Source organism: Silurus meridionalis, chromosome 27 (genome assembly GCF_014805685.1).
Source record: "Silurus meridionalis isolate SWU-2019-XX chromosome 27, ASM1480568v1, whole genome shotgun sequence".
NCBI lineage: Eukaryota > Metazoa > Chordata > Actinopteri > Siluriformes > Siluridae > Silurus > Silurus meridionalis.
In genome coordinates, this window is record NC_060910.1 from 5,522,771 (window position 1) to 5,534,155 (window position 11,385).

Here is an 11,385-nt window from a genome sequence, read left to right on the forward strand (position 1 = left end):
ATAGGTCTGATGGGTTTATAGTAAACTATAGTGAAGCGTAATTATGATTGGAGTAAACTCACATAACCAGAATTTGCTTTAAGCAAGCTGGAGGAGCAAAACAAGCCCAATACTGTGAGTCAAGTCTTTATTAAAAGTAAGTCAGCCATTTTTTAAAAAACGATGTCTTCCCAAAATCAAATGACAGAATTGCTAAGTTAGCAAAACAAAACAAAACAAAAAAAAAAAAGGAGCAAACTACATGGTTTTCCGTTTCCTCCAGGGGGCAGCATGGAGGCATCACTTTTCTCTTCTACAGCTCAGACTGCAGTCTCTTTTACTAGGGACATCATACATGTGATCATGCAGTCTCTCTTTTGCTAGCATCTTGTCTGTCAGTCTAATAGCCCTTGATATGGGGACTCAAGAAAATGCCGATGGTTGTGTTCAGCACTCTGGGTTAACCTGAATCAGTCATGCTTTAAGAAATCTGCTGAGAAGTGAGAACTATTGATTTGTAATAATAAAAGAAAAAGTTTGATGACTGTTTTGAGCTGTTTCCTACTAGTGAAAGATTCAGGGAAGTGAAATTTAGAAATGGGATGATCGTAAGCTATAGGAAGGAAACTGTCCAGCTGAATGTCAAACCGCGGTAAGATTCGTGGGGGTGAGGGTGGGAGGGAGTTGTGACACAGTTTCACAGTTTTTCAGAAGACCAGACAGTCAGGTGAGCCCAGCTCTTGCTGCACTTACAAGGGCATATGTCTAACAGACATCACTGATATAAAGCTTTCTCTCTAATATTAGACATGCAGCCGGCATGTTCCTGACGTTTTTATGTTTCTCTTAAATAGTGCTGACTCATGCTCCACTGGCGTCTTAGCCTTAAAAGGCAATGAGTCAAAGGCAGGGCTTCAGTTGCCACCCCCTCCTCCCCCTACACACACATCCCCCACCCTTCTACCAACATCTACTGTGCTGAGTGATGCTGCTTTACCACCCTAGTGCTGCTCCATATAGTCTGCCTCACACTGCAGTGGTTCAGCTTTCCGTCTCACAAATAATGACAATTTCACAGTCTGAACAATTTGTCAGAAAGCCTGCTCTTTGTCATTTTTAGGTAGAGACATGACGGCAGAAGCAGTTTGGAGGCTGAGTCTGCACCTGCTTTGCGTTTTTTTCCCCTCATCTGGCTCTTATCGGAGGAGTATCTGTCTGATGCCGTGTTGGCACATCTGATTGGGTATGCAGACTCTGTACTGAGCATGCCAGCCTGTGACAGGGACTGCATTGCAGCGCTGCTCGCCTGGCACGCTCCATTTGTCTGCCTTTAATGTAAATAATCGGAGGTGGGATGGGGAGGGGGGCTCCTGATGGATTATGTGACTGCGCCTGTTTCAGTCTCCGAGGATGACATGAGACGATTTCTCCCATTTCTCCGCTCTTCCCCATCTCTTGATTGCTCTAATAAAAGTAAGCCATTGCTCTGGCTTTGCCCAGCTTTTTGTCTCGATAGCACATGCACGAGTTATACTCTGCAGGGCAATTATCTGCATCAGCCTCATTCTCTCTCTCCCTGTTCTCTTTTGCTCTCGCTCTCCCTCACTCTCCATGTGTCCTTAAATGACTTTCTCTCAGTCTCCCTCCCTCCCCCTCTCTCCCCCGTCTCTGTGTCTGTGCCTATAGCCTCTCTCTCCCGCTCTGTGACATACAGTAGATGGTGCATCGATTGCACACAGACGCTCGCTTTCCCTCTTGCTAGGAAGTCCTGTGTAGAGAGGCGAAGGATGGATTAAGACACATCTCTCTCTCTCTCTCTCTCTCTCTCCCTCTCCCTCTTTCTCGCTCTCTCTCTCTCTCTCTCTCTCTCTCTCTCTCTCTCTCTCTTTCTTTCCTGCTCTCCTTCATTCTGCTGAGCTAATGTGAGGAGCCAGTCTGCCTTTTCTATCCCTTCTCGGAGGATTCTGCTCTAGAGGTCAGGTAGTGGGATGGTGGGACAGGGAGGGAGGGAAGGGCTGGTGGGTCAGTTTGCAGCTTCTTCTGAATACTTCTCACAAGCTAATTCAGAGTTACTAAACATATAGACTGTGCTAGAGCTTGAGGAGAGAGCGTGGCGTTTAGTAGGGGAGTTGCTGTGCAGTATTTTTCCTCCAGGTTTCTATTTCCTTTTGGTTGTCCTCTGGGATACGAGAGAGAGCCAGGATCACAGCAAGTTCTTACTTTTAGGAATAAGGTCAAATCCTGTTTTCTGTCCTGGAACTTTTCCAGCTCATCCTGTGCATTGATATTCAGTGTGGACTGTCCTCTTGCAGATGCCCACTGGGAATTCTGTGAAGATCTGAAGCTGGCGCAATGTCTCAGCTCCTGCACATGGAGATCCCCAACTTTGGCAGTGCGGTGCTGGACAGCCTGAATGAGCAACGACTGCTGGGCCAGCACTGTGACGTGGCCATTATGGTGAATGGGCAGGCCTTCAAGGCCCACCGTGCCGTGCTGGCTGCCAGCAGCCTTTACTTTCGTGACCTCTTCAGTGACAGCAGCCAGACTCTATTCGAACTGCCCTCTTCGGTGGCCCCGTCCTGTTTCCAGCAGATTCTGTCTTTCTGTTACACGGGCAGAATGACAGTGACAGCCAGTGACCAGCTCATGGTCATGTACACAGCCGGTTACCTGCAGATCCAGAACATTGTGGAGCGTGGGATGGACTTGATGTTCAAGGCCAATGCTCCATTCTGTGACTCGCAGACATCTGCCACAGACGATCCTCCCAGCCCAAACAACAACAACGCCTCACTGTTGCTAGGCGACCGGCCTACGGCTGTCTGTAAAATTAAAGAGGAGAAGCTGGAGACCCCTGTGTGTACTCAGAGCGGCGAGCTTAAGCAAACTGACGATGATGCCAAGGGACTTCGGAGCAGATCTTTGAGGGGGAGTGCACTTTTCTACACCACTGGAGCCGGAAACGGGACCCTTAGTGTAGTTCACCCGTATGAGCACTCATCAAGAGATCACTCAAGCCCCGGAGCTTCCAGCCTTCCCACAACAGACAGCCCCACTTCCCATCAGAACGAGGAAGAGGACTTTGAAGATGACTCATATGACAACCTCACCAGCGGGAAGATCTACGGCGTCTCGGCTAGTCTCTATGGCAGTAAATGTCAGAATGGATGAATTCTTAACATACACTTGGCTGCACTTTTAGGATCGAAGGCCTCCCTGATACACTGTGTTTGTCTCTCGTTTCCTCCTAGTGCATGAGAAGATGGAGGTGTCCTCCCTGCCTCCATCCCTGGAGAGCCGCTTCTGTACGTTACTCGGAGGGGACAGAGAAGCTCTTCCTGCCGGTCTTATCAGCCAGATTGGCTACCGTTGCCACCCTGCACTTTACACAGAGGGAGATCCGGGTGAGAGGCTGGAGCTGATAGCAGGTAAGGCCTCGGCTTGGCCATTCTGTCTCATTTCAGAGAAAGCTGATCAGCTGACTGAGTAGAATAGCATGCTTAGAGAGTTCAAACCTCATTGTTTCTTTGTTGTTGGGCTTGTGAAAGGATCTGGTGTGTTCATGACACGTGGGCAGCTGATGAATTGCCACTTGTGTGCTGGGGTCAAGCACAAAGTCCTTCTCCGGCGCCTGCTTGCTGCTTTTTTTGACAGGTCTGTAGCATGTCACTGTTTCCTATATTTGCATATGTGTATATAGTTTTTTTTTTCTGCTGATTATCCTTTTGTCAAAGGAATGCTTTCGAAACACCTACGATAAACCGTAGCAGAAGATCAGCAGAATCTGCAATATAGATTTGCAAAAGATCAGTGATGTATGTGATAAACATGGCTGTTGAAGTGCAATGTTCATTGTGTGCCCCTCTGTGGTTGTCTTTGGTATGACAACTGCAGGAATACACTGGCAGACAGCTGTGGGACAGGCATCCGCTCCTCCAACTGTGATCCCAATCGAAAACCTCTGGACAGCCGTATACTCAACACGGTCAAACGTGAGTCCGCTTCACTTCCTCCTGTGCATGTGACAATGTTTTGTTTATAATCATCAGTTTTGCCTGATTACTGATCTTTTCCAAAAAAGTATAGTGGCCCATATTGTTCACACAGTGCAGGTTAAGTCGACTATTAATGTATATGATGTATTCAACACAGTTTAATGTACATTTTGGAATGCTTGAAATGTATTTATGAACCTTTAATTAAAAAGCCTTAGGGAAAACCAGATTAATGTGCTGTGCTGATCTGCGGTCTTGTTATGAAGTGGACATGTGTGTGTTAATTCATTTCAGGCTTCTGTTTACAATTTTTTCTGTTCTTGCCCCCCTCCTGAAACCCAAGCTGAAATACGTAGGCCTGCTTTAATAGGCAACTCAGGCATATGTTCTGTATTTTACTTGTAAATGTGCTTGTGTACATTAGGTTTGCAATTTATTTCAGGCAGCATAGGACTCTAAAAATAACAAACTTCTGTTCTAATTCGGTTGGTTAATATTCATCAGCGTTTTCCTGTGTTTTTTTTTTCTTCCTTTTGAAGTTTACTGTCAGAACTTCGCCCCAAACTTCAAGGAGAGCGAGATGAATGTGATCGCTGCAGACATGTGTACCAACGCACGCCGGGTTCGTAAGCGCTGGCTGCCCAAGATCAAGTCGATGCTGCCTGAGGCCATTGAGGTGTACAGGGGCTCTGTGGTGTTAGGCCAGGTAGACGGTGTCACCCAGCCCAGTCCTTCCTTTCTGTTTGATTCTGACTTCAAACACTTGGCCCAGGCGAACCTGACACTGGAGCAGCATCTCTATGGTGACTGCAGAGAGACACTGAGAAATCACTTCTCCGGAGCAGTCATGGAGGAGAGAGCCAGCACAGAGGCAAGCAAGGCTGAATCGCTGCGATCACGCTCCGGGGACAACTCAGATGACGTGGCTTCGAGGCATCTGGAGAACTCAGAGAGAGAAGGGACAGTCCTCGCACTGAACCCGGCCAGTAAGAGAGTTGATGGTGATAGTAGCCCCAAAAGCCAGCCAGAGGACCACAGTGAAGAGCAAGCATTGGTAGAAGAGCAGTGAGTTCTCCTTTTACCACACCATTCTAACCTCATCTATTCTTCGAACAAGGAGTGCTATCACTAATTACATGGCTTTGTGCCACTTAAATAACATGTCAAAAATCTGCACGATGGACACTGACATGCAATGAATATATCAAAGGACTTCGATGACAAATACAGCATTTTGCAAAAGAAGCTGTTCGTGCTAAATCGGTAATTTATCATAAGTAATACTCACTCTATCTTACATGCACACACACACACACACACACAGACATATGCATATACACACACACACGCACACATATATATATATATATATATACCTAAATACATGCGAACATCCGACTGAGTGGATTGTTATGCATGTGATGCTCAGCATTTTACTGAATACTCTTCCTCTGAATGACCCTTACAATACAAATGGACTACTGGTTCATGTTTGTGGACCGCTGCATGGCAAGAAAAAAAAAACAAAAAAATCAAAGCTGAACCTGTTCATTAACACAACATACATTGCTTCAGATATCAGAGCTATACGGCTGAGTTTGGACTGTAAAAGGAGGGGAGCATAAAGATACTTTATTAAAAAAACAGCTGACTTTGGGACTGCTGACTTGAACACAGAGTAGGAAGCAGAACAGAGAACATCAGTTCTCTGGAGAGAGAAATGCTGGACTCTCACTTTCTCCTCCCATGCTCTTTTTTTTCTCTTTATTCGCTTGGGCTCAAGCTGCTGTATTGTACATGCTTGCCTGATTTTTGCATATCAGCTGGTCTGGAAAATTGAATTACTGGTGGATTTTGAAGTGAAATAAAGGAAAGTATTATTTTGAGGGAAATATTGGTAATGCTTCTTTATATTTTACAAATGGGGTAATCATGATAATTTACCTTGCGGACAAAGCACCTAATTAACATTTATGTGTGCACTCATTTTAAAGCCTCCTTTGTCGTCCTTGTAGACATTACGTTGACTCCATCTCTGGGCTCCCAACTGGTAAGTGTGTTTCCTTCACTCTTGATCTGCAAAGACGGTAAAATAGTTTGCTTCAAAAAAATAAATAATGTGTACTTGTGTAAATAGTAAATATGTAAAGCAAATGAATATCGGTGCAGATGCTCACCTTAGATATCTCAACAGTAAATTAGAAGGTTTACGCTGTGAGGTACCGGTTTCCTGATGGCCGACGATCTTCTCATTCGAGTCCTTCAGCTTCTCAGTGAGGATCTGCTGTGGCAGGGTTATTGGACTAGCAGGCAAATCAAAGTCACGAACGGCTCGACACTGCCCACAGTTTTTCAAGTGCTCATTTTCCAGCCGGAAGAAATTCCAGATCGAACGCCTGCGGAATAAAAAAGAGTATATGATTAAAGATAAACAAAGAAAAGAAACGAAGTTAAATACGTTGGTTTTCTTTGAAAATAATATTTAATGTAAATGGATTTTTTTTACGTTTATTCTCAAAACACAAGAGTCAAGTTACTTCTTAAAAGGGATTCGCCTGAGCAACTTCTAGAATCAATAATTTTTTAGTGCCTTACTGTAAAGTAAATCTAACCTGAGGACCTCCAGTGGAGCCAGTATGGCACTAGCAGTAACAGCAGCAGCTGAATCCTTCATCTGAGCCAAGAGGATATTAATAGCCCAGGAGATCCGCAGTAGCACATCTGCTAACATGGCTGCATAGTAATAAACCTAAAACGCCACATAAAAATAAACAGAATATGTTGAAGTTAAAATATAATAAAACACCAACGCACACAGAGGCATGACTAAGTGTTCAAACATGATTAGATTTTAATAAGATTAAATATGGAACATCCATAAAAATTCTAATTTTAGCTCAGCTAGACTTCTATATATAATAACAGCTCAAAGTATTAGGTGCATCATGTTACACTGCATCTGCAGAGTAAATCTTCAAATTCTCTATGAACATTTAACAATACAGTGTAATGCAGGATTGTTGATTATAAGGACAGATTACAAGGACTTTTTATATATTTGACCTCTCTGGAGATAAGAAGCTCCTCTTTTAACAGTCCATTTCCTTGTAGCAGGCCCCAGTCCATCCTTAGATCCCAGCTCACGGTCACTATTACACTTATGCAGGTGAACGTGGCCCACATGGACAAATACACATTCATGCCCTCCTCTACAGCCAGGTCAGCCTTCTCTACAACACACAGAGCAATGTGAATCTATCCAATATACACACTTTAGTCTAACTTTATTTTGAGTTTCATACTGTATAATATATGATCTGATTTAATACAATATAATATAATATAATATAATATAATATAATATAATATAATATAATATAATATAATATAATATAATATAATAGACACATCACGCCTAGTGCTTCTGAATAAATGGATGGATGGATGGATGGATGGATGGATGGATGGATGGATGGATGGATGGATGCATTAATATCGGCATTATCAATAGCTTTTGCTTTAATTTAACATAAATCAAAATAAAGACACATTTTCTAAATGCTTATTCTAACATCTGTAGAAAAACTGTCAAATTGACATTGAAATTAAATCAAATAACAGTCATGCTGCCATAAAGCTGATGATTTAAAAAAAAATATATATATATATAAAAAATATATGTAATGTATGCCTAATATATGCCTATATGTATATATATTGGAAGGCTTTTAACTAGATTTAAGTGTGTTACAGCCCCAAGAGTACTTGTTGAAGAGGTCTGGTTTGCAATCTTTGTTTAAATTCAACAGTTCTCCTTGGGTTTCTTTTTAAAGGCTCTATAAAGGCCACTTGAGTTCCTCCACCCCAACTCTTTAAACCGCACATTCATCGAGCTCACATTGTGCATAGGGGCATTGTCATGCTGGTACAACTTTGGGAATCTTAGTTACATTGACAAAAAAGCTTACAATTATTGCATTAGTTTGGGGAAGATTTACCAATGCTTGTGATTATCAGGCGTCATGAACCCATGGCCATATAATGTACCATTCAGCCTTAACAAGCACGTTAAATTACGTGTTATTCAAAATAAAAATAATCATGCAATTGCAGGTAAAAATGTAGTTACCAGAATATGAACATTTGGTTCCCTCATATTCCCTATTGTAATATTCATTCATAATCAGGTGTAAACTGATTGGAGCTTCATTACATAAAAGAGGGCAACATATTCCTTCCTTTTAAATAGTAGTCCCATCTTTTAATGATACCTGTACCCTCGATTTGAGAATTTGTTAAAGGTTATTACAAAAACAGGTTATTATATGTGTATACATATTTCCTGCCCCAGCAACTACACTCAAATTCTATAAATAAAACACAAGGTATTCACGTTTAACCATTATTTAGAGGTAAATTATGTATTTTATTTACACTGATGCTATTATAACACTTTATATGTCTCTTGATATCTATATAAACTGTTAATACCATGAAGAACCCATTGACATGATATTTGACATCAAATATATGAATTTTTAATTTCACTGAAATTTCACTACCTCTTGCTGCGTTGTAGAGACCCGCAAACACGACCATAAGAAAGACAGTGGAGTATTTGCCAGCATTAAGGAGATGCGCCGTGTTTCCACTGTCCCAGAAGAGCCGGAGACACTGAGCGAACCTCAGCCATGGAGGGAAGCACTGAATCAGACATACGACTACTTTGCTCTGCTTTTTCCAGTCTACATTTTCTGGAATACATACAGTAACATAAACAGAGATAACACATTGTGTGAGACTGTTGTTCTCACGTCTAAAATTACACACGGTGACAAAAACAACTCCATTTATTAATAGCTTCTTTTAATGTTAGTAATCATATCCTGCTTGAAACATGATAAGAATTCTCCATCTCTAGCGAAAGTCTTTGATGTTTTATTTTAACCATGTTTCTAGAAAACAATGCACAATGATGGATTGCACTGATCTGTATTTTACTGGACCTTTAACCAGAGAGCTACTATCTTGCAGATCTGCCCAGTTTATCTGAAAGGTGTAGAAGCACAGCAGGTCCCACACGCTCAAGATAAGAGGACTCAGACTGTTGAGCTGGTCAGCTAGCCAGCAATCTGCAAACCCAACAGGCCAGAGAGGAGCTGTCAAGACCTTCCACTGTGGATACACAAGAGGAGCAATGCTGCTACAGAAAGATGCAATACATCATGGTATCTCACACACACACTCATTCACAGGTGGATTTTTTTTTACACAAGGAAGAACTACACTATAGAGAGAGAGAGAACAATTTTTGCAATCATCTGTTTATTGCTTATAAAGTAAAAAAATTACAAAAGCTACTCTACAGCAATGCAGGCAGTGTTTGCTGCTGTTCCCACTGCAGTACGATTCTGATACTAACACATGCAATCAGTCAGAACGCAGCGGTGGTCCGTATCGAAGTAAATGTAATTTGTTACCGTACTTAAGTAGTAGTTTTTTCACGTATCTGCACTTTACTCAAGTATTTCCATTCGGGGAGACTTTTATTTTAACTCCACTACATTTCAAAGTGAAATATTTTACTTTTTACCCTTTTTACTACATTTTGCGAAATCAGTCATTCTTTTTTATTTATGAGTGGATTATAAACTTAACTGGTCAAACACGCAACACTCCAACAATCAGGGTCGAGCATGCGCTCTGTTTTGAACTTGTTTTGATTGGTGTATCTACTTATCACCGACATACAGTTCAGCGTTAGTTCAACGGCAAGCAGAACATTTTGATGGTAATAAATAATGGAAGAAACTCCTGACTTGAACTCGCCACAACATCCGTGGTCTTATTTGTGTGTTTTTTAAGTAGTTGAATAGAAGGTTTTGGGTTAATGATCATTTGAATAGATATCAATCAGTGTTTGACTCATTAATATCATTCTATTAATAGATCAGTGTGCTGAGAGTCACAGAGTCTTTTCACATAAACTGAGGTGATTAAGGAAGAGTCTTTTGACAAAAATGATAATAGAACTTTATACCTATAATAAATAATTTATTCAGTACATTTGAAGGCAAATACTTTTGTACTTTTCCTTAAGTGAAAGTTTAAAGTGAGCACTTTTACTTTTACTGGAGTCACATTTCACCGAGTGCATCTGTACTTTAACTTAACCACAGTCAGACCCCGACCTACGATCACTCGACTTACGACATTTCGGAGATACGACACCTCCGACGAAAAAAATAACATTTCAATTATATAATAGTCACTCTTCTCGACTTACGACCGGTCTTTTGGTTCCTATCTACGTCGTAAGTTGGGGTCTACCTGTACATGGTTTGTGTACTTTGTCCATCACTAATCAGACAGTCGTGAGTTTTCAGCACCACCAAGTTTGAGTAAGGCCCTAAACCCTCAACAGCACAGTTGACTTAAAACATTAAAACAGTATAATTTCAGTAAAATTGTAAGTAATGCATGATACTGATACTATAAATGTAATGGAGGTTAACTGCAGAAGGTCCTGGCAGAATCAGGATGAACCAGACTGAAAACAGTCAATTACATAATCAACAGCATATGAAAGTTAAATGCATATTATAGTATCAGGATTAAAATGTGGAATATCGTATAATTACCATCTCGACTAGAAACCAGCGGCGAGACCAGGAGTGACAAGTAGATGTGGGGTTAAACAGTAAGAGCAGCAGAAAGCTGTTGAATAAAAGGGGGTGGAGCTGTTGTGGAATTAACATGAATGAAGGATGTAGCCACGCCAACACGCTGACACAACAACATAAGGCCAAGTATCCTGCCACCTGCAGTGAATGCATAAGAACTAAACATAAGATTACATTGTTTTGGACTAATCAGTGAATATGCTTTTGGCGATCATGAAGATACGGCACATGACCTCTAAAACACGATGAGGTGATAAGTGACGTCTGAGATCCAGCTCAAAAATGAGTATGTGATTGATTCCGGATCTTCTCCAGCAATGCATGGTTAAACCCATCAGAGACAGGAACTCGATTAGAAGAAAACTCCCTCTGTAGAGTTGGAGCAGTGGCTTCAGATGCTCTTGGTGTAATTCATTCGATGCTTGTCCATAGCAGTGAAGATTAGCAGAAATAAATATATATTTATTATAAAAGATATGAGTGAGAGAGCAAGAATTATCTGGAGCCAAAGTAAAGAAGGAATGTGGTCCTACCACTAACCTTTAACAGCAATAAAGGTTATTAGCGCTATAATGAGGCCACAAAGGACACCGATCCGAAAGGTTATCCAGTGTCCAGCTGTCTTTGTGTGAAAAAGTAGTGTAAGTGCATCAATTTTTTTACCAAACTGTAAAATGCCTATAAGTTTTACAATTACTTTGTCGGATAATAAGCAAAACACTAATAAA

The 11,385-nt window shown here is 41.4% G+C and overlaps 2 protein-coding genes across 7 annotated transcripts; one reads left to right on the top strand and one right to left on the bottom strand.

The window, feature by feature from the left end:
• The first annotated feature begins 1,709 nt into the window (after positions 1 to 1,709).
• LOC124381031 (nucleus accumbens-associated protein 2) lies at positions 1,710 to 9,518 on the top strand. 6 transcript variants are annotated; one of them, XM_046842413.1, is made up of 8 exons: positions 1,710 to 1,954; positions 2,292 to 3,136; positions 3,231 to 3,407; positions 3,528 to 3,633; positions 3,874 to 3,971; positions 4,514 to 5,039; positions 5,990 to 6,024; positions 8,554 to 9,518. In XM_046842413.1, exons 2-8 carry the CDS (start codon positions 2,332 to 2,334, stop codon positions 8,829 to 8,831), a joined length of 2,025 nt encoding a protein of 674 aa, XP_046698369.1. In that variant the 5' UTR covers positions 1,710 to 1,954; positions 2,292 to 2,331; the 3' UTR covers positions 8,832 to 9,518. The 6 variants fall into 6 exon arrangements, with proteins under 6 accessions (XP_046698369.1, XP_046698370.1, XP_046698372.1 ...); XM_046842414.1 differs by lacking the exon at positions 1,710 to 1,954 and adding an exon at positions 1,964 to 2,212; XM_046842417.1 differs by lacking the exon at positions 1,710 to 1,954 and adding an exon at positions 7,141 to 7,193 and having other exon boundaries at positions 1,965 to 3,136; positions 8,554 to 8,729.
• LOC124381032 (xenotropic and polytropic retrovirus receptor 1 homolog) lies at positions 5,970 to 7,145 on the bottom strand. The gene is made up of 3 exons (XM_046842420.1): positions 6,587 to 7,145; positions 6,152 to 6,370; positions 5,970 to 6,050 (listed from the first exon to the last, which is right to left on the bottom strand). The coding sequence occupies exons 1-3, from the start codon at positions 6,703 to 6,705 to the stop codon at positions 5,993 to 5,995; spliced, it is 396 nt and encodes a 131-aa protein (XP_046698376.1). The 5' UTR covers positions 6,706 to 7,145; the 3' UTR covers positions 5,970 to 5,992.
• Positions 9,519 to 11,385: the final 1,867 nt, after the last annotated feature.